Source organism: Oryctolagus cuniculus, chromosome 17 (assembly GCF_051225735.1).
Source record: "Oryctolagus cuniculus isolate XC-2025 breed Fujian yellow rabbit chromosome 17, ASM5122573v1, whole genome shotgun sequence".
Taxonomy (NCBI): Eukaryota; Metazoa; Chordata; class Mammalia; order Lagomorpha; family Leporidae; genus Oryctolagus; species Oryctolagus cuniculus.
Genome location: NC_142883.1, coordinates 18,571,995 through 18,599,523, shown reverse-complemented (window position 1 = coordinate 18,599,523; position 27,529 = coordinate 18,571,995). Strand labels below are relative to the sequence as shown.

At 50.4% G+C, this 27,529-nt stretch overlaps 1 protein-coding gene across 5 annotated transcripts in view; it reads left to right on the top strand.

Moving 5' to 3' along the window:
- Nucleotides 1-2,117: 2,117 nt before the first annotated feature.
- PLEKHM1 (pleckstrin homology and RUN domain containing M1) overlaps nt 2,118-27,529 on the top strand; it is a 52,060-nt gene continuing 26,648 nt past the window's right edge. For 4 of the 5 annotated variants that reach the window (XR_016223579.1, XM_002719439.6, XM_008271586.5 and 1 more), the window contains exons 1-5: nt 2,118-2,647; nt 9,343-9,429; nt 14,422-14,669; nt 16,258-16,884; nt 26,889-27,294. Coding sequence is in view for 4 of the 5 variants with exons in the window: in XM_002719439.6 (XP_002719485.3) it covers nt 2,405-2,647; nt 9,343-9,429; nt 14,422-14,669; nt 16,258-16,884; nt 26,889-27,294 (1,611 nt within the window). In the remaining variant the exon portion in view is untranslated. Of the gene's footprint in view, nt 2,648-9,342; nt 9,430-14,421; nt 14,679-16,257; nt 16,885-26,888; nt 27,295-27,529 lie in introns of all 5 variants that reach the window. The other variant, XM_008271589.5, reaches the window with a different exon arrangement.

Here is a 27,529-nt window from a genome sequence, read left to right as displayed (position 1 = left end):
CCAGTTGCTCCTCTTCCAGTCCAGCTCTCTGCTGTGGCCCAGGAGGGCACTGGAGGATGGCCCAAGTGCTTGGACCCTGCACCTGCATGGGAGACCAGGAGGAGGCACCTGCCTCCTGGCTTCGGATTGGCACAGCACCAGCCGTGGCGGCCATTTGGGGAGTGAACCAATGGAAGGAAGACCTTTCTCTCTGTCTTTCTCTCTCTCAATGTCTATAACTCTACCTGCCAAAAAGAAAAAAAAAATGACAATATTCACATATGGCTGCACCCATGGCTCAAACAGTGTTATCTTCCCCTGTCTGTTTCTCCACTCTGCTGTCCTCTGTGATGGCTTTGCTCTTGGGAGGAGTTGGGCCCTTTGTCTGCAAAGACAGGTGTAATTCCAATGTGACACTGCCAGAGAGAGCAGACATTTCAGAAAAAACCTTGGGACATGGGTCAAGGAAAAGGAGACTGACCAACCAAGGTCATGTGCACATCTTGGGGTGGGGGTATTAAACCAATAACCTGATCCCAACAGAATCACATGGAATAGAGGAGGCTCATCCCAAAAGTACAATGAGAGGGAGGTTCTGTTACCAGAAGCCAAGGGAGTGAGATAAGCCAAGGGAGTATCAGAGATGGAAGCCAGATTGAAATAACCCTTTAGCCTCAACTCCTAGCAGTCGTTCATGCGTTTCTAGACACATGACCCTCCTCCAGGGCACCTCCCAAGTTCTCCTTTCTGCTCCCACAGCAAACTGCAGAAGCCTTTATTATTGCTCAAATGGTAACATGAGACTTATTTCTCCATCTGGAGTATTTCTGGTGGACTCCTGGTCCATATACGAGATATTTTGTGACATGTGCACTGTGAGTATACATTTGTGGCATTTCCCTCCTGCCCACCTCCGGCCCACTCCTAGGACCATACTCTTATGCAGTTTCACAAGGGCCTGTTGAGCCAGATGAGAAGAGATAGACAAGCCTTTGGACTCTTTGGCAAGGCTGAAGGCCTAGGAAGGAAGGGAAGACCAAGAGACAGAGACTCCATGGGCCGGCGCCGTGGCTCACTTGGTTAATCCTCCGCCTGTGGCGCCGGCATCCCATATGGGTGCCGGTTCTAGTCCCGGTTGCTCCTCTTCCAGTCCAGCTCTCTGTTGTAGCCCGGGAGAGTAATGGAGGATGGCCCAAGTGCTTGGGCCCTGCACCCACATGGGAGACCAGGAGGAAGCACCTGGCTCCAGCTGTAGTGGCCATTTGGGGAGTGATCCAACGGAAGGAAGACCTTTCTCTCTGTCTCTCTCTCTCTCTCACTGTCTATGACTTCACCTGTCAAAAAAAAAAAAAAAGAGAGAGAGAGACAGAGACAGAGACAGAGACTCCTGAACAGCAGATAAGAGATTAGTCCGAGGAGCTCCCCATAGCACCCGAGGATGGCGGCTGTGCACAAAGCACAGAAGGACATAATGTGCTCGATTTGGGGCAGGGCGTCCTGTGCCAAGCCACCAGTGCTCTTTGCTGTGCCAGTTATGATGAGAAACATTATCCTTATGCCACAGTAACTGGATTTCCCTAGAAAATTCCTACTTCCCACTCTGTTTAAAATGAGTTTAACACCAAGTGAATAATTAGTCTCTATGGCCTTATTTTAAAACCACAGTGCTCAACCATTAACTACACTGAACGCCCACAGCCCCATCAGAGCCGGGGAGGTTCTCACGCCTGGAGAGGATCACCCAGAGGCAGCCCGCATACTGTCCCAGCCCCAACTCCAGCCGTCGGTCTTACAAACGGAAGTAGGCCCTGGGACCCCAACCTTTCTGGAGATTTGAGGGACGCAGTCCTTCCTGGAGACGCAAGGGAACACATGACCCCTGGCCAAGGCCAGTGGAACTTGGTTCCAAGAACTGGGCTGTTTCCCCAGCCACCGCTCCGTGCCCTCAAAGCACTTGCACATGGCGGCTCCCCCCAACACCCACACCCACTCAGGCCCCGGGCTTCCATTTGGCCAAGGCCTGCAAGCAAGTGCCCAGAGCCCACAGCCCCTGCCAAGACGCCTGCCCGGCCCTTCAACTGGCTGTGGTCACTACTCAGGACATTTTGTTCTGAATCCACTTGGAAGTGTATGTACCTGCTAGGTGGAAAGCAAACAGCCGCGAAGGGGCTAGAAGCGACGAAGCAAACAGCGCCCCGGAGGCCCTCTAGGCGCTCCCGCGCCCCAAGGTGTGCTCATGTTTTCCTGGCAGGGAGGCAAAGGTGGGGCCAGCGTCCTTGGGACCACTCACAAGGGGGCGACAGTCCGCTGAGGGAGGCGAAACAGCAGCCCCTACGTCAGGCAGACGGCGCCGAGGGCTGGAACCTAGAAGCCAGGAGACAGCCCGCCCGACGCCAATGTACACCAGGAGACACCCTGCCCTCTCATGCACTCCTTGGGGCGAGCGCTGGGCGAGGGCGAGCCTTTGGTCCCGCCCCGCTGCTCCTCGGGGCCCTGCGATTGGCTCCGCAGGCCGAGGGGGCGTGGCCACACGCCAGCCGGCGTGATGGCGTCAGGCGCCGCGGGCGCCGTTTCCTGTTGTCGGTGGCCCGGAGAGCGCATCGTCGACTTGGGGCTGAGGGGCGCCTGCGGCCGAGAATGCCCCCAGCTCCTCTGCCCGCTCCTCTGGGTGAGTGAGGGTTCCAGGAGCGAGGAGGGCAGCGCAGGGGCGGCGGGGCCGAGACGCGCACGGGGGGTGGGCCTTCCGCCCTTTCTTGATTGCACAGCACCGGTTGCCTTGAGACTGTCCGGCTTCGGAGCCCTCACCCGTTCTCGCCCGCACCCCACGCTCTGCCACTGCCGGCCCGTCTCCCCCATCTGCTCCCACCCGTGACCCGACTTCTGCCTTACCCGTCGCCTCGCCGCGGGTCTTGAGTAAATACAGCTGCTCTCGTGACCCCACGTTAGACCCCTGCCATCTCGCGTCTGGGCCACATCCCCGCCCCTCCGCTAACGCCCTCAACCTTGCCTCTCAACCCCCGTGGCGACCCGAAAGGTCCGCGCAGACCTCCCCCAAACCCACCCTTCTGGTTTCCCCATCGCTGGCTCAACTTTCTTATCAGCCTCCCACAGCCCCTGCCCAGCTCCCCAGAATCTGCCCCCTTCTCATTTAGGACCCATCACCAAAGTAAGGCGCCTTGTTGAGCGCACCGCTTTCTTAGCGACTGATGCAGCCTTCTCCCGAGTCTCGGGTGTATCTGCCTTCCAGCCCCGCACATTCTTCCTTTCCATCTGCTACCGCCTGAGCACACCGCATCCCTGGTTTGCTAAACTGCCCCCAGCTCCTGCAGCCTGAGTTCCTACCACCCTTCCCCACTCTTACTAAGAATGAGCTCTCCGTAGCCTGTCGCTTCTGCTGTCCCCGCTGCCACCCTTCACCGCAGCGTGGGGCCCGTTCTTCCCTCGATCCAGCTTCCATTCAGCTTAAGTCCCGTTAGTGCAGAGCCAACCGCCGGCTGCCCTCCAGCTGCCAGATCTGGGTATTTGCTGGGAGCCAGGCAGTTGGAAACCTGGCAGCTTGAGTGGGCAGGTGGGGCTCAGGTGGTAAATACATGTGGAGGGGGAGGAATCTCTTTATCCTCTACGCCACACTCTTGGGTGGGGGTTTTGCTTGGTGCCAGCACCCAAGTACCTGTCCCTGGCGATTGCATTTCTGACATCCATATTAAATTAATTGTGCCAGCTAATGGAATAGGAGTTGTCATCCAAATGTCTGGAAGGTGAGAGATGGCCACTCAGCCTGGGGCACTTCCTTCTGGCTGGTGTCCTGGTCCTGAAGAATCTCAGGGAGTAGCACTGTGTGGCATTGACTGTGGTCACAGCCATGTCCATGTGCGTCATCCTGGAATTTGTGGAGGACCCACTCCCAGTGCTGCTCCTCGCCAGAGCTGGTGCAAGTCCATCCCAGTGCTGAGCGCAAGGACCCGTGGGTCCCCAGACACCTCATGGTTGTGAAAGTACAAGCGAGTGGATCCTGAAGAGGCTGAGGCGTGGGTGGGCACAGAGGATGTTGAATTGCTTCCTCTTTTGAAGGTGTCGGAGCTTTGGCCGTTTGGCTTCCATGCACACGGAGCCGATTATTCCTAGAGCAGTGAGGCACGAGGACCTTCCTGAGGCACCGATTCCCATGCTCAGTATATGTAGTCTTGGGGGAGAGGGTTTGGTGCACAGTTCCTCAAACTTCTAATGCCCCGGCCTCAGACGTGTTGGCCACTTGACAGCAATTTTACAGGACCTCAAGAGAACCCCTTGTCTGTGTTTGCCATTTATACTCTTGCTTCTTTGAAAATCAAATGCTGTTCAACTTTCAATATATTTTTTAAAATGATTTATTTTATTTATTTGAAAGAGAGAGGTTTTTTTTTTTAAAGATTTTATTTATTTATTCGGAAGTCAGAGAGTTACACAGAGAAGAGAGGCAGAGAGAGAGAGGTCTTCCATCCAATGGCTCACTTCCCCATTGGCCGCAATGGCCAGAGCTGCGCCGATCTGAAACCAGGAGCCAGGAGCTTCCTCCAGGTCTCCCACATGGCTGACAGGGGCCCAAGGACTTGGGCCATCTTCCACTGCTCTCCCAGGCCACAGCAGAGAGCTGGATGGGAAGAGGAGCAGCCGGGAGTAGAACTGGCACCCATATGGGATGCCAGTGCTTCAGGCCAGGGTGTTAACCCACTGTACCACAGTGCTGGCCCCAAGAGAGAGATTTTTTTTTTTTTAAGATTTATTTGTTTTTAAAAGCAGAGAGGCAGAGAGAGAGGTCTTCCATCTGCTGGTTCACTCCCCAGATGGCCACAAAGGCCAGAGCTGGGCCAATCTGAAGCCAGGTCTCCCAGATGGGTGTAGGGGCCCAAGGACTTGGTCCATCTTCTACTGCTTTCCCAGGCCATAGCAGGGAACTGGATCAGAAGCGGAATATCTGGAACTTGAACCAGCATCTATATGGGATGCCAGCACCACAGGCCACAGCTTTACCCTCTACACCACAGCACTGGCCCCAAGAGAGAGGTCTTCCATCTGCTGGGTCACTCCCACATGGCCGCAATGGCTGGAGCTGAGCCAATCCTTAGCCAGGAGCCAGGAGCTTCTCCCATGTGGGAGATCAAGGACCAGGGCCATCCTCTGCTGCTTTCCCAGGTGCATCAGCAGGGAGCTGGATGGGAAGTGGGGCAGCTGGGACCTGAACTGGCACCCATATGGGATGCCAGCACTGCAGGCCGGGGCCTTAACCTGTTGTACCCGAGCGCTGGCCCTCTACTTTCAATATCTTACCATTAAGGAGCAGTATATCTGAGTGGTTTCCACTTGATTGGCAGCCTGGTTTAATGGAAAGCATCCCACAAGGCCCACCTCTGAAGAGTTGGCACCTCAGTTTTCCGAGGTCTGTGAAGCGGAGATACCTGCCCTGTGCTTAGTTTTTATTTATTCATCAATTCATTCGAGTATTTTTTGAGCACCACTGTGTGTGCCACACACTGTTTACATACTGGAAACACGGTTGTGAACAAGTCAGGCAGTGTCTCCGTGTTCATTCATTCAGAGTTTACTCCTTGTTGGAATACTGTGGGATGTGGAACGGGAATACTGGGGAGCTGGATGTTGCTGGATGGAAGGAGGGAGGGAGGGAAGAAAGGCAGCCAGTGTTTCCAGCTTCACGGTTCTCACCCACTGTTCCTTCGGAAATCACAAGCTAAGAGTTCTCTCATATTTGAAGCAGTTGTTTCAAAGGTCCGCACCTTCCCACCTCTCATCCCACCCCTTCCAGAACACTTGTCCAGAAATCCAGCTTTGTGCAGTTGGAAGGGGGTACTGTTTCCTCATTCAGCGCTCACATGCCTGAAGGATCAGCTGCCTTTCTGAATCAGAAGATATCTTTGTCATTCTTTTCCAACTGAAAATGCATGACTCATCCATTGGTACCGCAGCTGGATGGCTTTAAACACCAGGCTGTTGTTCCGAGCAGCCAGGTTCATGGTTCAGGCAGCGGAGGAAAGACTTTTGGGAGTTGGCTGACAAGTCTCTAAAGAGAGGTTGCTGTTTACTGGTGGTTAAATGTTTTGAGAGCGGTGAAGCCAGGGGTTATCCATTTCTTCTTTCAATGTAAGTCTCATCTAAACTGTTCTCTTTTTTCTTTCTTCCTTGGTCTCTGGAGGAAGTAAAATTGGACATCCTATATACAAAGAGACAAGAATTATAATGAAGAAAAACAACGAGGACAATTCCTAGTGTTCTGACTGCGTAAGAAAGGGCAGCTCTAAAACCTGGGGACCATGGCAGGACCTGGGCTCAGCCGACTGGGGCTATAAATCTGATCGGTCAAGCCTGTTTCCTGTTGGTCTTAGGCCTTATTGATAAAATGGAGCTTTTGAGTACCTTGGAAGAATCTGTAAGTAGTAGCTTGCCTGAAACTTTTCAAGCCAAAAACCAAAGAGACAGATCAGTCGGGCAAAAGGCACAGGGGTTAGAATGTGGGAACCAGAGAATTCTGTGTGTTATCTGAGGCCCGTTTCTCTTGAGCCTCAGCTTTCTCCTCCGTGAAACAGGGATGATCCTCCTGTCACAGGATTGCTGTAGAAATTAAAGTTAGAGAATGAGCTCAGAGCAGCTTGCTTTGTTTACTCTGGAAAACTGTGTAAGGGTGAATCAACACTCGGAGGTGGCAGGAGACAGTGTGTTATTTCCTAAATGACAAAAACTACCTCCTTACCCCTACAAAACTTTCACCAACACTGTTTGAAAAACCCCTTGGTAGCATCGCCCAAGTTCTCTCTGTATTCCCTTCCGCATGGTTCTTGAAACCATGCCTCTCTTTGGTTTGGTTTTTGGTATCAAGAAATAGTGTTTTGAGGACAGGAGGTGATACCAGTTCCATCTGATAGTAAACCGGGGCCTGGGCCACCCAGGTGGATAATGGAACCCGGACCAAACAGTCAGGAGCCCCAGAGCCTCCTTCCAGTCCCCCAGGTAGGTGCTTAGGTCCCTGGTGGACAAACTCCTGTCTCCTGAAGCTCTGGGGTAGGTGTGAATAGGCCAAAGAAAGGTGCGTCCTGAGTCGTGGCCTGCATGGGTGGTGACGTCTTGGTCTGGTTTTGCGAATTGTCGGGTTCTCTTGGAATTACTGCTCTGCTTGGAGCTGTTTTCAGTCATTTTGTGGTTTTTCTCACACTTTGTTTGAGGTGACAGTTACTTGTCTCTTGTCTGGCCCTGCCCTGCCCTCTCTTAGCTTCAGCCTACTTTGTTTTTGTTTTTGTTTTTCATCAGTTACTTGGCCAGAGTACCCACTCATTAATAGCCCTCTCCTAATGAATACTTTATTGTGCTCAGCTAATTAGTTAATGAGACCGTAAAGGACTTAGGCTATTATTTATATCATTGAAGTCTAGCCCTTACTTAGGGTCCAGACCTTGAAGCTGGCAGCTGGGGAGTTGGAGGGCTCTGTCTAGAAGGGCATTCCTTAGGCTGCTGGAATTGCAACTGGCATGGCCGCCCAGCATCTTAGAGGCAGAGGAGCTGAGCTTTGCCTGCTGGGCTGTACCTGGGCAACCTTGAAAGAGCCCAACCCCCAGGACCAGCAGCGTTTCCAGGAGTGACTGACAGCAGCACACTCCTTTTCCTGGCTGCTGGTGGCCAGAGTGTGGAGCTGGTCTCCCCAGCAGGTGGGAGCAGAGAACGCGGTGAAGGGCGGGACAGCGAGGCAGGGGCTGCACTAGGGCCGGGGCTCCTGCTGTCCAGAGGGGCCTGGCTCTCTGGGTCCTGTTCACCTTCTGCCAACCCCAGGGGCCCGAGGTTGAATCAGCATCTTCCCTTTGCTGACTGAGGATCACCCTGCTTCTGCCCTTTCCAACTGCTCTGCTGCCTTCTTGAACTCCTCCCTGACGGACGCAGCCCTCATGGGCCCCCAGCTGAAGCGTCCTCCTTCCAACCCACACTTCAAGTCCCAGTTCTGAGGTGCTGGCCCTCGGTCAGGAGTCTGGGGTTTCCCTTGGTGGGGGGCGGGGGCGGGGCGAGGAGGCGGGTGGCTGGCATTGCCCTGGGGGCTTGTGCTGGAACCAGGCCACTGCCAGCCCTGTTGTCTGGTACTTCTTGACCTGGGCCGCTTCGATTTCCTTATCAGCACCCTTCTAGGGTGGCTGGCAGCAGTGTAAAGGAGGCGAGGTATGTGACAATCCTTGGGTCATAATTGTTTAAGAGCAGAGGCAGCTGTAACAGTTTTGTTTCTGTTTGTTTTCCTTGAGGCTAGCTTTTTCCCCAGCTCAGCAGGTTGTTCCCCTGAGATTTTGCTTAGATGGGAATGTGCCTGTCCAGCCCTGATCTGCCCAGCCCAAGTTGCTGGGGTGGAACTAGGCCAGCCAGTAGCACCCTCCGGCTGAGGCCAAGGGAGGAAACCAGATGCCCTGAGGGATTTAGTGGTTTAACCTCATGTTGACTTAGCTGTTGGTACACACTCCATGTACACAGTGGCAGTTTTTGTTTCTAGACTGGGGTGGCCACACCACTGGGATTACAGATACCATTGATCCCTGTAACTCAATGGGCTGTGTGCTATGCTGCGCCTCTCTTATGCCCAGCTGGTTAGGGGCAGTTTGCAGCCAGAACCCTTGTTGGTCTGTGTAGACACATTCCTGTGCTGCTCAAACTAAACCCTCAAAGTCTCGAAGCAGGAGTGTAGCAGGAGAGCACTCCCCTTATGAAGCCGTTCCGCTTGTGTCTGTCTGTCTTTTTTTTTTTTTTTTTGACAGGCAGAGTCAGACAGTGAGAGAGAGAGACAGAGAGAAAGGTCCTCCTTCCGTTGGTTCACCCCCAAATGGCCGCTGTGGCCGGCGCTGCGCCGATCCGAAGCCAGGAGCCAGGCGCCTCCTCCTGGTCTCCCGTGCGGGTGCAGTCCACTCGTGTTTTTCACCACCAAGCTGGAAGACACTGGACTGGAACAGGAGTCAGAGGCTACTGTGAGGCCCAGGCCCTGAGTGTGGGTTGTGAGCCCCCTGTGTCCAGGGCCCCTCAAGTTCTCGGCACCTTCGGCTGAAGCATCCCCCTTGCACCTAAATCAGCCATTTGTTCTTCACCTCCTGGTCCAGCAGGGCCCTGGCTTTGTGCGGTGCTTTTGATGTGGAGTGAAGAGTCCTTACCGCCCACGCCTTAGGGCCGACCCACCTCTGGCCTTTTTCCTTCCTTAAAATCCACTCAGGTTTTGCTTTTGTCTTACTCAAAGCCTTAGAGTTGCAGGTTGAGTGTGGTGGGATGCCTGCCTGCCACCTGCTTGGGGGTGGGGGGACCTCTGGCTGTGGGTGCCTTGGGAGCCTGCTCAGCTGGCTGCCTCTGTCCCTGCAGGTGCCATGTGACTCTCCGCGGGAGCTGCTGTGCGTGGAGATGCTCTCAGTAGGGGAGAATGGACTGGATCCCCGGGCTGCCATCCCGGTAGGTGGGCAGGGTTGGGGAGGGGCTGCAAAGGATTCCACTTCGTTTGTTTTTCTTACTTTGACCTGAGTAGACACTGTCCAGAAAAAGAGGCATCTGGCTGAGAACAATGTATAGCAGAAGCAGGCCCTGAGGAGTCTTACTGGTTATAAAATGGGAGTTTGCCCAGAAAACAGTGGGGATCGAAGACAGATTACCCAAAAAGAAGGATTTGCATTCAGACCTTCAGCCCCTGCCTCTAGGCCGTAACGTGGTCAGTTTGGCCAGTGCATTGAATTGGTCCAAAACAAATGCTGCCGGGCACTGGTTTGTTATTTGATTAATGGGGTAAGCTGGTAACTTACATATATTTTGGAACATTTACCAGTAACACAGTTGTGTGTGACCACTTCACCAGAGCCCCGTCAGGCTCACTGTCTTGGGAGAGCCCTTTGTACCCTGCTGGCCCTGGGCTGTCTTGGATAGTCCGGGCTGAGTGCTCTCGATTCCCTGGGAGAAGCAAGAGGTTAAGTAGCCTTTAGGCTGAGGTGACTTTCTGAGAAAAGCCAGAATTTCCCTTTCTACCCCCACTGCCGCTCCCAGTTCAGAGAACTTTCTGCTTAAAAGGAACTCTAGCCCTCAGAGATGTGCCTTCCTCCCTCCTGGCCGCTGGAGTGTTAAGCTCCACCTACCTTCTAGCTGACTTTCATGCAAAGGCCCTTCCCTCATCCTTCCCCCTGGACCTCTGGAGCTAAGGCAGAGCCCTAGGCTGGCTCAGCTTCCAGCAAGCGCTGCATAGACTGACTACTCAAGGGTATGAAGTTTGTTTGTTTTAAGATTTATGTATTTGTTTGAAATTCAGAGTGATAGAGACAGAGAGAGGGATGGGGGCCTGCGTTGTGGCGTCGTAGGTTAAGCCTCCACCTGCAGCACCAGTGAGAGAGAGTGAGCGAGCAAGAGCACCGGCTAGCTTCCATCCACTGGGTCACTCCCCAAAAGGCCACAATGGCCAGGGCTGGCCCAAGTTGAAGCCAGGAGCCTGGAACTCTATCTAGATCTCCCAAACGGGTGGAAAGGACCCACGGACTTGGGCCATCTTCCACTTTTCCAGGTACATTATCAGGGAGCTGGGTTGGAAGCAGAGCAGCCAAGATTTGAACCTGGACTTCAATATAGGATGCTAGTGTCACAAGCAGTGGCTTAACCCACTGTGCCACAAATCTGGCCCCAAAGGTATGAGTTTCTTGTGGGTATGCCTTGTTTAATCCCTACATCCCCTAACAACACCAAGTAGGTACTCAGCTAAATTAAGCATTTGTACTTTTTATGTAATATCTAATAATATCTTGCATATAAAATAATTTTTAGTGTTTAGTAATTGAAAGGCAGAGCAACAGAAAGAGATCTTCTATGCACTGGTTCACTCCCCAAATGCCCACAACATCCGGGACAAGCTGAAGCCAGGGACCTGAATATACAAAGAACTCCTCAGCGTGGGCGTTGTGACACAGCAGGTTAGGCTTCTGCTTGGAATACCAGCTTCCTTCCGCTGCACGTGGAAGGCAGCAGATAATGGCTCAAGTACTAAGGCCCTGCCACCCAAATAGGAGACCTAGATGGAACTGCTGGCTTCTGGCTTTGGCCAAGCTCAGCCATGGCTGTTGGAGGCATTTGGAGAGTGAACCATTGGGTGGCAGATCTCTCTTTCTGTCTCTCTCTGTCACCCTGCCTTGTAAATAAATAAATCTTTTTTAAAAAGAAAAAAAGCACTCCTACAACTCAACAAGAGAAAGACAAATAATCCAGTTGTAAAGTGGATAAAAGATTTGAATATACATTCTCCAAAGAAGATATGCAAATGACCATAAGCACATGAAAAAATGTTCAGTGTCATTAGACATTTTGAAAATGCAAATCAAAACCACACTGAGACACGCAGCAGGATGACTATAATCAAGAAGACAGACATTGCTGGTGGGAATGTAAGATAGTACAGTCACTTTGGCAAATAATTTACCAGTTCCTCGGAAAGTTAAACATAAGGTTTTATATGACCCAGCGATTTCACTCCTAGGTGTATACCCAAGAGAACTCTTAAGCATGTTTACACAGAAACTTGTATATGAGTGTTCATAGCAGTATGGTAGCCAAAAAGTGGGAGCAGCCCAACATCTATTCACTGATGAATAGATAAATATAATATGGTATATCTTTGTAATAGAATATTTTTTGGGTTCAATACCCAACTCCAGCTCCTGATTCCAGCTTCCTCCTGATGTGGACCCTAAAAAGCCACAGTGAAGACTCAACTCAGTTAGTTTGGTTTCTGACACCCACGTGGGAGACCTAGATTGAGATCCTGGCTCCTGGCTTTGGACCCCTGGCTTTTGCAGATTGAACCAGTGGGTGGAAGCCCTCCCACCCTGGTGCATCAGTCTCTCTGCCTCTTAAATACTTTTTTTTTTTTTTTTAAGAAAAGGAATGGAGTACTAGGACATGGTATATAAACCTTAAGAGTGTGTAAACAGTGTGAACAGTGTGTGAACGAAGTGAGACACAAAAGATCACATGTTGTGTGGTTCCATTCAGATGAAATGTCCAAAATAGGGGCAGCGCCATGGCGCAGTAGGTTGATCCTCCGCCTGCAGCACCGGCATCCCATATGGGCGCCAGTTCTAGTCCCGGCTGTTCCTCTTCTAATCCAGCTCTCTGCTATGGCCTGGGAAAGCAGCAGAAGATGGCCCAAGTCCTTTGGCCTCTGCACCCACATGGGAGACTGGGAAGAAGCACTTGGCTCCTGGTTTAGGATTGACACAGCTCCGGCCGTTTCGGCCATTTGGGGAGTGAACCAGTGGAAGGAAGACCTTTCTGTCTCTCCCTCTCACTCTCTGTAACTCTACCTCTCAAATAAATAAATAAAATCTTAAAACGTTTAAAAAAAAAAAAAAGAAATCTCCAGAATAGGCAAGTCCAAATACATAGAGGCAAAGTAGATTAGTGACTGCAGTCACTGCCGAGTTCCCTCTCCCTGGCTCACAGCAACCACCAGTACAGTTTCTATTAGAGGTGATAATAATGTTCCTTTAAAAAAAAATATTTATTTGAAAGGCAGAGTTACAGAGAGGTAGAGAGAGAGAGAGAGAGAGTCTTCCATCTGCTGGTTCACTCCCCAAATGGCTGCAGCGGCCGGAGCTGTGCCAGTGCGAAGCCAGGAGCCTGGAACTTTTCCAGGTTTCCCACACAGGTTCAGGGGCCCAAAGACCAGGGCCTTCTTCCACTGCTCTCCCAGGCCATAGCAGAGAGCTGGATCGGAAGTGGAGCGGCCGGGACTCAAATCGGCACCCATATGGGATGCCGGCACTGCAGGCGTTGGCTTTACCTGCTATGCCACGGCATCAGCCCCAATAATAATGTGCTAAAATTAGATAGTGGTGATGGTTGTACAATTCCATGAAGGTACTGAAAACTATTGAATTACAAGTATATGTAAATGGATGAACTTTATGTTATGTGAATTTTGTCTCATTAATGCTTTTTTAAACCTAATTTTCCAAAGAATATAAACATTTACTGTTTGGGCTGAATTAAGAATAAAAGAGTAAGAAAATTTATTCATAATCCTTTCACTGAACCATTCAAGTCAGTTTTCCTGTGATCCCTTCTAGTCCTTTTCAAAACAGATAATTTTGACATAGTTAGGATTGAGCAACTGTTACTGTTTCTAGAGTACTTGTATACATTTTGTGATGTGCTTGTTTCCCATTTACTGAGTTACTCTAGGTGCTAAACACAGTGCAAGTGTTGAGGCCCCAAAGATGGATACAAAACTAGTCTTGCCCTTGAGAAGCACTCTGCCGATCCTAGCTAGGGAATACTGTGTCCATTTAACGGACCAGGAAGTCAGGAGGCTAAGTGAAATGTGTGAAGTGACAGCAGGTCACTGTCAGAGCCAGGCCTGAACCTTACCCTCTGACTTGCCAGGCCCAAGGTCTTTCTTGATGTAACCATGCTCCAGTTTTCTTGATGTTTTTATTGTTTTAAGCAGCATTTATTGCCTCTTAGTTTGTTGATTCTGTAGGATCTTGGTCCTGTAAACGAGGTGGGGAGCCTCACACCTGCCTAGGTAGGTTGACTCTGGCTCCCATAGCTGTATCTATGATGGATCCAATACTTACTTTATTTTATTTAACAAGATTTATGTATTTATTTATTTGGAGGCTGGTATTGTATAGCAGGTAAAGCTGCCACCTGCAACACTGGCATCCCATATGGCCACAGTTTCATGTGCCAGCTGCTCCACTTCTGATTCAGCTCCCTGCTAATGGCCTAGAAAGAGCAGCAGAAGATGGCCTACATGTTTGGGCCCCTGCCCCCCATGTGGGAGACCTGGATGAAGCTCCTGGCTCCTGGCTTCGGCCTAGCCCAGCCTGGGCCATTTATTTGGGAGGCAGAATTACAAAGCAGGGGGAGGTGGGACAGAGAGAGCTTCCCTCCACTGGTTTACTCTTCAAATGGCCACAACTACCATGGCTGGGCTAGGTCAAAGCCATGCCTGGAACTCTATCCGGGTCTCCCACATGTGTGCAGGAGCCCAGTTTCTTGGGCCATCTTCAGCTGCCTTCTCAGGTGCACTAGTGGGGAACTGGATTGGAAGTGGAGCAACTAGCACCCATATGGGAATGCCAGTATCTCAGGAAGCAACTTAACCCAGTACACCACAATGCCAGCCTGGGGCCAGTATTTCAACACAAGATTATAAGGAGTTTGGGTCAGAAAGTAAAAAAGACCCACCATGAATGAGATGCACAGCACCAGCACCGCAGTTATCTCCAGGCTGTCTGAGTGTGCAGTTTTCCTTTGCTTCTCTGTGTTTATCTTTATTTGCCTTCATGAACATGCTGACTGTGTGGAAATAACCCATAAATACATTCATCTGTGGTTGCACTTGTGTTTGGCGACAGGGGCTCTCAGGATTTTCCTCTAAAGGCCTGTGTTCTGTTTGGTGCTGCCCAGGTCATCAAGAAGAAGCTGGTGGGATCCGTGAAGGCGCTGCAGAAGCAGTACGTGTCTCTGGACACCGTGGTCACCAGTGAGGACGGAGACGCCAACACCATGTGCAGTGCCCTGGAGGCTGTGTTCATACACGGCCTACATGCCAAGCACATCCGTGCTGAGGCTGGAGGAAAAAGGAAGAAAAGTGCCCACCAGAAGCCTCTGCCGCAGCCGGTCTTCTGGTCCCTTTTGAAAACTGTCACCCACAAGTGAGCTCAGTGAGAGAGGTTTTGTTTTGGGCGGAGACTTGGAGTGTGGCTCTTCCCCGCTAGCTGCATGGGAAGCCAGCAGAGCTGCCTGTGTTCCGTGAGAGCCAGGGTGGAGCAGGGGGGAGAGTAGCTCACAGAGAGGTGTATCTCTGGACCATGCCTCCCCACCAGCCATCATGCCCCGAGCCCTCGGCCCTGACAAAAGCCTGGGACTGCTTTATGCCCCTGGGCTGGTGGGCTTCAGCGGCAACAGCCTTTTGGACCACACCTGTAAAAGTTAGGTGGAGGCAACAGAGGTGGTGTGGCCTGCAAACCTGAAGCACTTCCTGTCTGGTCCTTGTAGGGAAAAGTTGACTAAGCCTGCCTTAGAATGTTTGAACATCTTTGTTCCAAATATTATACTCATAATGAGGTATGGACTTTTCTCAGAAGAGTGCAACCCGGGTAGACAGCTGAATATTCACCTTTCCCACCTTGCTGCTAACTGCCTGCGCTTTTGCGCAAGTAGCTGGCTGGCACCGTTCCTTGAGGGCTAATCAGTGCCACCATCAGTCTGAGAGTTCCTTTCCATACCCACCTCTGCCACCCTGTGTCAGGTTCTTTTCTCTCTGTGGGTGACAGTGGCTTGTTGTCTGCCGTATCGCACTCTGCCTTTCCGTAGGTGGGGCAGCAGTCAGCCTTCACTGAGCTTAAACTAGCTGGAGCTCAGTCACCGAGTCCAGCAGGATGTGGTCTGCACTCCAGAGAAGACCGCGGTGCAGAGGAGGGGCCTTCACAGCACGCCGAGGGCTTCAGGAACTGTGTGGCGCCCTTGGGCCTGGGTCTCCCTATCCAGAGTCCACCCTACAGTGTACACGGTTGTGGGCAAGTCACGTCCCTCTTTAAAAACCCGTAGCCCACAGGCTTCTAAATGCCAGCCTGAAGTCTGATGCCCTAGGTTGGGGCCCAGAATCTAGCAGTCGTGTTCTGACGCACCATGGCCCTGGCTTGCCTTACCAGTTGGACATTCAGGACCCTCCATTACCAACTTGCAACAACTGAGTCCCCCACTCTCCCCCTGTGTGTTGTAATTGCAGTGCTTGTGTTCTTTGCAGCCCTTTAGGTCTTCCTTCTGTCAGTTCCTTGTGCCTAGAAGGTTTTCTTTCCATCTTTACCTCTTGAAACCCCTCCGGGCCTGGTTCAGATACTGCCCTTCTGTGGCATTTTTCTTTCTGCAGCCTAGACACAGTTGCCCAACCCTCCGCTGCAGCCCCACCAACAAAACAGCTGTCTCCCACGTACCTAGGTTGAGGCCAGAGCCATGTCGTTATCCTGTCATTTCCCACCCCTGCTGACCTTGCACTTGGGGGCTCAGCAGACATGTCTTGGGTGAGCAGATGACGTCAGAGGTCCAAGGGACAGTTGTAATGAATGTGACAATTATCTTTCGTAACTTGAACCTCAAAAAATTGGGTTACAGCTTAACATTCCTAGATGCCCCTTAACACACTGCTCCCTAATTCTCTGCCTTGTCACTCAGTAATTATTGCTAACCAGTGGAAAAACGGCATCTCGGTTTTCCTGAAACAGTCTGTCCTCCCCTTCCCAGACACATCATCTCGGAATTGGAGCACCTGGTCTTTGTGAACACGGACGTGGGCCGCTGCCGGGCCTGGCTGCGGCTGGCCCTCAATGACGGCCTGATGGAGTGCTACCTGAAGCTGCTGCTCCAGGAGCAGACCCGGCTATGCGAGTACTATCAGCCCTCAGCCCTGCTCCGAGATGCCGAGGAGGCTGAGTTCCTCCTTAGCTTCCTGCAAGGATTAACATCCTTATCCTTTGAACTCTCCTACAAGTCCGCCATCTTAAACGAGTGGACGCTCACCCCATTGGCCCTGTCTGGGCTATGCCCACTCTCTGAGCTTGAACCTGTCACTACCTCTGGTGCAGAACTACAGCGGAAGGAGTCTCTGGATTCAATTTCTCACTCCTCAGGCTCAGAGGACATCGAAGTCCAGCATTCGGGCCACAAGGTCCGGCGGAACAGAAAGCTCACTGCCTCCTCCCTCAGCCTGGACACGGCCAGTTCCTCCCAGCTGTCCTGCAGCCTAAACTCTGATAGCTGCCTACTCCAAGAGCATGGCTCTAAGAGTCCGGACCATGCTGAAGAGCCCATGTCCTACGACTCAGACCTGGGCACAGCAAATGCTGACGACTCAGACCGGTCTCTGCAAGAGTGAGTACCCCTCCTCTTTTTTCCTCTCTTCCTGTTTCATGTCACTGATTGTCACTGAATGCCGTTAGGCAGAAGGAAGGTCAAAGGAGACATCCTGTTTTCTTCAGAGGCCAGAGTTGCAGGGAGCTATAATGGAGGAACCTGGGCACAGTGAGGGGATGGATTTAGGGTTCTGAGCCAGGCAAGCTCCCACTTTGCCCCTGGGTGACCTTTAACAACTCATTTAGTCTATCTGAGGCCTGGGTAAAGTATTATTTTTTTTTTCAAAGATTTATTTATTTATTTGAAAGAGTTACACAAAGAGAGGAGAGGCAGAGAGAGAGTCTTCCATCCACTCCCCAGATGCTACAGTGACCGGAGCTGCGCCGATCCGCAGCCAGGAGCCAGGCGCCTCCTCCAGGTCTCCCACGTGGGTGCAGGGGCCCAAGGACCTGGGCCATCCTCCATAACTTTCCCAGGCCATAGCAGAGAGCTGGGTCAGAAGTGGAGCAGCCAGGACGCGAACCGGCACCCATATGGGATGCTGGCAACATAGGCAGCGGCTTTACCTGCTAAGCCAAGTGCTGACCCCCCTGGGTAGAGTATTATTAAATGAAGAGTTCATTTAATAAACTCCCACCCAGTGCAGTGAAGCATAGCACACAGGTTGTGACCTCACAGAAGACCTGGGGGACACACAGCCTGGATGACAGGAGAGGCAGTGGTAGGAAAAGGGGCCCAGCCAGCGTGTGGGACAGAGCAGTGTGACTGGAGGGGGAGCCTGCGCTGAGCCTTCACAGCCTTACACATGAGGTATTTTTATGACTAAAAAAAAAGCAAAGTGTTTCCCACCCCTGACACCCATTTACCTGGTCTTCTTCCCCTCCACTCCTATGAACAGAATTTTTCATTTCTTGCATATTCTTCAAAAGTTTTCACTGTATCTGCAAAAAACACCTGGGTACAGATTTTAAAATTTTCTTCTGTATTTCTTACTCTCCCCATTTTCCACAAAAAGCAGTATGTATGACGAGTGTCCAGAATGGTCAAGAAAATGTGTATTATGAAAAAACTATGCATGAATTTCAAAATATTTTTGCATCAAAATACACTTATCTTTTAATCCCATTTTTATATAAACTATGTGAAGCACTATCATGCACTCACTCTTCAGTATCTTGTTTTGAAGGGGACCTTTCATGCCGGAGCTTCTGCCTTCTTTTTATCTTTTGCATATTGTTCCGTTGTATGAGTGTGTACCTTCATCTGTTTCCTCAGTCCTGTATTTAATAGGCACCGAAATTCAGTGTTTCCATAAATAGTCTGTATACATGGTCTGTCAGTTCTCTCTCAGTGTCTGTGTTCTGTAAACTCCCAAGAAGAAAGTGGCTGAGCCAGAGGATAAATGGATGCCTTTGTCTTTGTCACAGACATTGCCGTTTACACCAGGAAGCATCTGTGTCCTCTCTGCCTGGCCAGCAGAAGGCGTTATCAGACTTTTGGGTACTTGCTTTTCTTTCTTTTTTTTTTTTAATGTATTTTATTTATTTATTTGTTTATTTTGCCAGGCAGAGTTAGACAGTGAGAGACAGAGAGAGAGTTATAGACAGTGAGAGAGAGACAGAGAGAAAGGTCTTCCTTCTGTTGGTTCACTCCCCAGATGGCCGCCATGGCCGGTGCTGCACCGATCCGAAGCAGGAGCCAGGTGCTTCTTCCCGGTCTCCCATGGGGTGCAGGGCCCAAGCACCTGGGGTGTCCTCCACTGCCCTCTGGGGCCACGGCAGAGAGCTGGACTGGAAGAGGAGCAACCGGGATTAGAACCCGGGGTACCGGCACCGCAGGCAGAGGATTAGCCAAGTGAGCCATGGCACCGGCTGGTATTTGCTTTTCTGATAGGTGAAAAATCACAATTTTTTATTAAGAGCCTCCTTCAGTTGAACCCCATTAGGACCTCCTTTTCCACACCTGCATCCTCCACCTCACCTCAATTCAGATTCCTCCAGCATCCCCACCCAGTGTGGGAATAACACCAGAACTGGGTGGTGGTATGGACTGGGCTTGGAGCAGAGTGAGATTCAGGTCCTGTTCTGCCACTTGTAAGTCCAGTAGTCGGGCAAATTGCTGAGTCTGAGGCCCTGTTTCTTCATCTTTAAATTGGAGGTTCCCTCGCAAGATTATTTGCAAATCAAATCAGACCCAGTTCTTGCACACATGGGGATGTCTGGTAGGGCCCAGAAATGGCTCCCGAGCATGTTGGGCAGTTTGTAGATGTCAGATGGAGGGATTTAGATCAAAGACGTTGGAAGGAGCGGTCCCTGCTTCCAGAGATGGGCCTGTAGCCTGACTTGGGCTTGCTCACGTGTCTCAGCCTCCCCAGGACCCGCCAGTCTCTGTGTGTCATACGCCTTCCTTTATCACACGAGTGTCTGTGATTAGGAAATTGCAGCGTAAGGCCATTGAATCAGCAACCATCTGCCCTGTGTAGGAAGCATTGTCTTGAGAATTGCGGGGCGCTCTACGAACAGGGGTCAGGATGTGTTGCCCAACACTGGACAGTTGCGTGAGGAGCTGGCCACTCTGAAACAGACGCACAGACATGTGCAACGTTTTGTCCTGAGAGCTGGGCCCTGGAGTTAGCCTCTGAGCCTCCACAGAGAAGAGTATTTTTTTGAGTGTATTTTTTTTTTTTTATTTGACAGACAGAGTTAGACAGTGAGAGAGAGAGAGAGGTCTTCCCTCTGTTGGTTCACCCCTCAAATGACCACTACAGCCGGAGCTACGCCGATCCCAAGTCAGGAGCCAGGTGCTTCCTCCTGGTCTCCCATGTGGGTGCAGGGCCCAAGCACTTGGGCCATCCTCCACTGCCCTCCCTGGCCACAGCAGAGAGCTGGACTGGAAGAGGGGCAACCGGGACTAGAACCCGGCGCCCATATGGGATGCTGACACCGCAGGCAGAGGATTAACCAAATGAACCACAGCACCGGCCTGAGTGTATTTTTTAAAAAAGATTTATTTGAAAGGCAGAGTTAGAGAGAGGTAGAGAAAGAGAGAGAGGTCTTCCATCTGCTGGTAAACTCCCCAGATGACCACAGTGGCTAGAGCTGTACCAGTCTGAAGCCAGGAGCCAGGAGCTTCTTCTGAGTCTCCCACAAGAGTACAGGGGCCCAAGGACTTGGACCATCTTCCACTGCTTTCCCAGGCCATAGCAGAGAGATGGATCAGAAGTTGAGCAGCTGGGACTCGAACCGGTGCCCATATGGGATGCCAGCACTGCAGACAACAGCTTTATCTGCTACACCGCAGCGCCGACCCGAGCGTATGTTTTAAAGGCAAAAAATTCTCAACAACACTTAGAGTACTCTTTAATTACTATATTACCTAAATATTTGGAACTTAAAATTAAACGGAAATATATTGTGCTTATTGTCATGAGTATAAAACGTCTAAAAGTTAAAGAAAAGGGCAAAATACCTAACATTCAAAATGAAGTTTATCAGCTTAATACTGCAGTGTGCCTTCCGGATAGAGGGTGGGCTGTCCTGAGCAGCTCAGTAATGCTTGCTGAGGGCACAGAGATACTGTGGAAGTTCGGAATGTAGACTCGGGAGCTAGATGCCCATTTATCAGCACGGCAGTCTTGGGCAGGTACTCAACCTTTCTGACCTTGGGGTCCTCATCTATAAAATGAAGGTAAGATTAAATGAGTTCAGATACGTAAAGTTCTGAAGATGGTCCCTTAGGATGTGGTTAGGAGAAGCAGGTGCTATCATCATTTTCTCACGAGGCACTCTGTGCCATCCGTTCCCCTGTTGCTTGTCCCTCTGTAACTGCTGCAAAAACTTCGGTCGTTAGTATTTGTCAGATGTCAGTGTCATGGAGGCTGCCTTTGGGGTGAATGATTCTTGGCAAGTGCAGCCCTCTGTGCTTTTCTCAGTGGTTCTTCGTTGCCCAGTAGTACCATGTCTGGAAAACCACAGGCGCTCTAGAATCTTGGCAGCACCACTCCTTAAGGAGGTACTGCAGGCCATGCTTTTAGTTACTGCACACGTGTTTGTACCCACATGTATGCACATATACTTGCACATACGTGTGTATGTAAGACACAGATGGGGTGGGAGCAGGGTTGTGGGTTAAGCTGCTGCCTGCAACACCGGCATTCCATGTGGGCACTGGTTCAGGGCGTGGCTCCTCCACTTCTGATCCAGCTCCCTGCTAATGTCCCGGGAAAGCAGTGGAAGATGGCTAAAGTGCTTGAGCCCCTGCTACCCATGTGGGAGACCCAGATGAAGCTCCTGGCTTCAGCCTGGCCCAGACCATTGCCATCATTCCACTGGATGGAAGATCTCAATCTCCCCCCCGGCCCCGCCCACCAACTCTACTTTTTCAAATAAATAAATAAAAACCTTTAAAAAGATTATTTTTGAAAGGCAAAGTTATAGAGAAAAAGGGATAGTTATCATCCATCAGCTGGTTCATTCCCCAAATGGCCACAGCTGCCAGGAATGTGCCAGACAGGAGCCAGGAGCTTCTTCTGGGTTTCCCACATGGGAGGCAGGGGCCCAAGCTCTTGGGCCATCTTTGGCTGCTTTCTCAGGCACATTAGCAGGAAGCTGGATTGGAAACAGTAACCAGATTCAAACTAGCACTCCCAAATTGGACGCTTCCATCACAAGTGGCAGCTTAACCATACCACTGTGCCACAATGCCAGCTCTGAATAGAAAGTCTTTTAAAAGCACTGCCCTAAACTAAACAGAAGTGGCAGGATTGTAGCCATTTATTTTATTTTTGTTACAGTTTCTTCAAAATTCTTCAAATTTGTGTATTTTGATTTTTGTTCAAAAATTTCATCTCCAGTACTTTTATCCCACTTGATGCATGTCTCTCTCATTTTCACTGGGCCCTGGAGACTGGCACTGAATCCCATGAAGTTCTCTGAGGTTGATTTCATCTTGACCTTCGTTTTGATTTAGTGGAAGCTCTAATTTCTCACAGAAGCTTCTTGCTGTCTGGTGTCATTTTCTTATTTGACAGGTGGAGTTATAGACAGTGAGAGAGAGAAAGACAGAGAGAAAGGTCTTCCTTCCGTTAGTTCACTCCCCAAATGGCCGCTACGGCTGGTGCTACGCCGATCTGAAGCCAGGAGCCAGGTGCTTCCTCCTGGTCTCCCATGCAAGTGCAGGTACCCAAGCACCTGGGCCATCCTCCACTGCCCTCCCGGGCCACAGCAGAGAGCTGGACTGGAAGAGGAGCTACCAGGACTAGAACCCGGTGCCCATATGGTTAGGAGGCAGAGGATTAACCAAGTGAGCCACAGCGCCAGTCCATGGTGGCATTTCTTTAGGCATCAGCACTCATTTGTTCTTTTTTTTTTTTTTTTTTGACAGTTTGACAGGCAGAGTGGACAGTGAGAGAGAGAGACAGAGAGAAAGGTCTTCCTTTGCCGTTGGTTCACCCTCCAATGGCCGCCACGGCCGGCGCGCTGCGGCCGGCGCACCGCGCTGATCCGAAGGCAGGAGCCAGGAGCCAGGTGCTTTTCCTGGTCTCCCATGAGGTGCAGGGCCCAAGCACCTGGGCCATCCTCCACTGCACTCCCTGGCCACAGCAGAGAGCTGGCCTGGAAGAGGGGCAACCGGGACAGAATCCGGCGCCCCAACCGGGACTAGAACCCGGTGTGCCGGCGCCGCTAGGCGGAGGATTAGCCTAGTGAGCCACGGCGCTGGCCACTCATTTGTTCTTAACACGCAGTCTATTTTGTCATTAAATGTCTTTCTTACAGATTGGGTTTCATTTATAATTGGTAATCATTTTGGTTATGTTAGTACTTTAATAATTTGTTTTTTTTTCCTACATTTTTGTGTTTCTGTACTTAAAGGTTAAGCAATCTTTTTTTTTTTTTTTAAGATTTATTTATTTATTTGAGAGGCAGTTACAGATAGTGAAAGGGAGAGACAGGAGAGAGGTCTTCCATCTGCTGGTCACTCCTCTAATGGTCGCAACAGCTGGGGCTGGGCCAGGGCCAGTCCAAAGCCAGGAGCCAGGAGCTTCTTCTGGCTCTTCCATTTGGGTGTAGGGGCCCAAGCAAGTGGGCCATCTTCCACTGCTTTCCCAGGCCATCAGCAAGGAACTGGATCAGAAGTGGAACAGTCGGGACTCAAACTGGTGCCCATTCGGGATTTCAGTGCAGTAGGTGGAGGTTTAGCCTACTACACCACAGCGCTGACCCAGACTAAACAATCTTATCAGTGATAAGAGCAACTGCTTTAACAAATTGAAGTTAGTATTTATTGAGTACCAGTTGCTACTAAGCATCTTGCCTGTATTATCTTTCCTAATCTTTGTCACAGTCTAAGTGGTGGTGCAATTACCATTCCTGTTTTCCAGATAAGGAATTGAAGTGTGCTGAGACAGGTGCTCTTGGAAGCAGTCTCTTATTCACTGTGTCACCTCCCAGGTGCCATAAAGAACTGGGACTTCACAGGGGACATTTGTTAAAAATCTATCTTGCTAGTTAATTTTGTAAGGTGGCCGCATCCTGTCACAGTGATCTGAATGTAAATAATTGATTAGCAAATATTCTTTCCTTCTCTGCCTATGGAAAGTACCCCTTTGTTTCCAGAACTCAACATTGCCCTCTCCCTGCAAATAGAGATTCTGGATTTTTATGTGTATGCGTTTGTTTTTAAGATTGATTTATTTATTTGGAAGAGTTACAGAAAGTGAGCGAGCGAGCGAGCGAGAGAGCGTGTGCTTCCATCCACTGCCTCACTCCCCAAATGGCCACCAACGACCAGGGCTGGACCAGGCCAAAGCCAGGAGCCAGAATGGCTTCATGTAGGTCTCCCACGTGGGGGTGGGGCCCAAGCCACTTGGACCACCTTTCTCTGCTTCCCAGCACATTAGCGTGGAACGGGATCAGAAGTGGAACAGCCGGGACACGAACTGGCATCCGTAAGGGATGCAGTGTCACAGGCTTACCATGCTGTGCTGCGGAGTTTGTCCTGCCCTCGTCGTCAGGGTGCCTTTACATCTTAGAGCAAGGGCAGCACCCACTTGCCTGCCCCTATAACTATTCCATAAATACCTGTTCATCTTTCTCTATTCAGTCACCCATTTTTTAAAAAAGATTTATTTATTAATTTGAAAGGCAGAGCATCAGAGAGAGAGCGAAGAGAGGTCTTCCATCTGCTTGTTCATTCCTCAGGGGGGTGCAACAGCCAGATCTCGGCCATGCTGAAGCCAGGAGTTAGGAACTCCGTCTAAGTCTCCCCAGTTGGTGGCAGGGGCCCAGGTATTTGGGCCTTTTTCTACTACCTCCCCAGGTGCATTAACTGAAAGCCGGATTGGCAGCAGAGCAGCCAGAACTTGAACTGGTGCTATCGGAGTCTGGCAGCACCTGACCTGCTGTGCCACAACACTGATCCTAGTCACTTTCTTTTATTTTTGAGATAGGAGTCATATACCACAAAGTTCACGATTTTAAAGTATATAATTCTGTGCTAGGTAGTACCAGTACTATTTTACATTCCCATCACTAATGTATACCAGTCAATGCCTCTGCATTTTTGGCAACACCTATTATTCACTGTCTTTGATTGTAGCTATCCCTGTTGATGTATCCTATTGTTGTTCTGAATTGCATTTCCTGAATGGCTAATGATTCAGAAATCTTCATTAACTTATTAGCCATTTGTCTACTTTCTTTGAAGAAAAATCTATTCAATTTTCCTGTTTTAAAAATTTGGTTGTATTTTTGTCATTGAATTATGAGAGCTCTTTATTCTGGTTATAGACCCTTAGACATCTATGACTTGAAAACAGTATTTTCTCCCATGCTGTGGGTTGTCTTTTCCCTTGCTTAATAATGTGTTTTGAAGCACAAAAGTTTTTAATTTTGATGAAGTCCAATTTAACTTTTTTATTAGTTGCGTATGGTTTAGGTATCACATCTAAGGAACCACTTCCTAATAAAAGACATGAAATCTATACCTATATTTCTTTCAAAATGCTTTGTAGTGTCAGCCTTACATGTAGGTGTGTGGTGCATTTTGAGTTGGCTTTGTGTGTGGTGTGAGCAGACAGTCCTGCTGTATTCTTCTTCATTAACTGTTTACTTAGCCCAGCACCGCTCGTGGAAAAAATTCTCTTCCCCAGTGCGATGTCTTGGTGTGTTTGTGGAAAATCAGTGACTCGTAAATGTGTGGGTTGGACACCTATTCTTTTTGTTTTGTTTTGTTTTAGAGCTTCATTTATTTGTTCATTTACTCATTTGAAAGAGCTACAGAGAGAGAATGAGAGAGAGAGAGAGAGATTTTGCATCCACTGGTTCATCTCCCAGAGGGCTGCAATGGCCAGGGCTGGGCCAGGCTGAAGCCAGGAGCCAGAAGCTTCTTCCAGATCTTCCATGTGGGTGGCAGGGGCCCAAGCACTTGGGCCATCCTGCACTGCTTTCCCAGACCATTAGCAGGGAGCTGGACAGAGAGCAGCCAGGACTCAACCGGTGCCCATATAGGATATCATAGGTGGTGGTTTTACCTGCCATGCCACAATGCTGGCCCCAATCACCTATTCTTTTATTTTTTTTTTTTTAAGATTTTATTTTATTTATTTGAAAGAATTACAGAGAGAGGTAGAGACGGAGAGAGAGGTCTTCCATCCACTGTTCATTCCCCAAATGGCCACAATGGCTGGAGCTGAGCTGATCCAAAACCAGGAACCAGGAGTTTCTTCCAGGTCTCTTACATGGGTGTAGGGGCCCAAGCACTTGGGCCATCCTTCACTGCTTTCCCAGGCATACTAGCAGGGAGTTTAGTGGAACAGGCAGACTCAAACCAGCACCCATATGGGATGCCAGCGCTGCAGACCAGGGCCTTAACCCACTATACCACAGTGCCACAGCACCTGCCCCCAAGTCACCTATTCTTGACAATCATGTCCTGAAGTGTTTGGGGTTATGATGGTATAGGTGGGATGGTGATAAGGTTAGCACCCTGCATTCTAAAATCCTCCTTTCTATCAGCCCAATTGCAGGGCAGCTGAATGTGTCTTCTAGACCCAGAGGAAGCCATGAGAGCCAATGTGTGCAGTCTTTTGGGCTCCAGACAGTGTTGTTCCCATCTAAACCTGTTTGTCCATGGCATATTCCACTGGTTTTATAAGCAGAAGAGGAGATAGCAAATTAGTTTATTTTAGAAATGGGATTTTGGTTCTGAGAAGCCTTGTGGGAGGAGAAGCAGTCAATAGCCAAGGCACATTCCACAAGGCCTAGTCATTTGCTGTGTGTGTGTGTGTGTGTGTGTGTATTCAAGGCAGTAACATTGGCTCCCTGTGGCTCCAGGAGGTACCACTGAGGGGAAAGGGAGTAGCAGTCCCACCAGAAGGGGTAAGTAGGTGCACACCTTATATGTGCACACACACCTGGTATAGTATCCCGAGTTCCAGCAGCAGTTTCTGGGAATATGAGTTTCTCTGACTCCACGCCCAGGCCAGCACAGAGGGAACCAGCCCTTGTGTCTCACCCCAGCCCCGCTGTCCCAGGGACAAACTGCATCCTCACTTCATCTGTCCCTGTCCCAAGGAGCAGAGTTTTGGTGCCCCAGCTGCTTGTGCTTTGGGACACCTCACTCTGCTCAGGGAGACTCTGCCATACACTGCATTGGAGAACTGATTTCCCACACAACTATTTGTGTGGTTGAACAAACTCTCCTGGGCCACAACCAGCCTATTCAGAATGGCAGTCAGCTCCCATCTCTCATATCGATCCCTTGTTTCCTGCCAAGATCTTGGGCTCCACAAATCACCTGCTTACCCAGTATGCCTCATTCCTGGCTGGGAAGAGCCTTTGTCAGGGGTGTCTGAGGAGGGCTGTATGGAAGCTGGGTTGTACAGTGGATGGTTAAAGGAGTGTTGTTTCTGTTTGTTTTTTAATCACAAAGCAGCAGTTTTCCATTCTTACCATTCTTACCATGGCCTTGGGCATTGCTCTTGACAACTTGTCATACCAGTTGCTTTGTTGAAAAACTTCTAGGGTGTTGTCGGAATTCAGCAAAGCCCAGGTAAACTCTGTGCCAACCAGGGGACCGAGCCAAGAACCAGAGATCCCCGCACTCCAGGCCTCGCCCTTCCTCCACGGCCTCGCCACCAGCGCACACCTGCACTTTGATGTGCCTGCGGAGCCCCCTCCTGCTGCAGCATCCTCTGAGACCCAAGATGGTGCCCACAAGCAGGAGCCGCTTTCCCAGGCACCTGGCACCCTGGACCTGCCACAGCTGGGCACTGCTCAGGCTGCCCCTGCAGGGAGCACTTCAAGCAAGCATCCTGCTTGTCCTGTGAAAGGGACACCCAGAGCAGGCAGCCAAGGGAGTGGCCAGCAGAAGGCTCTGGAGGATGATGGAGCTGGACTGAAGCTGACGGCTGCTTCTCCTACCAGTCCGGTGAGTGGCTCTAGTTGTTTAGGAGAAATCCTGGGGAAATGTCTCAGCTGGTGCAGGGTTGTCCCAGTTAGAGACCGAGTGCACTCTGCTGTCTTCCCCTTGAACTCCCTCTCTGTGGTGGTGGTGTTAGTAGCAGTGTGATATGAAGCTCGTGTTTCTTGGTGTGTGAGTGGTGCGGATGAGCCAGACACCATGCTGATCACTTCCCACGAGTCTCCTGTCATATGCACATCTG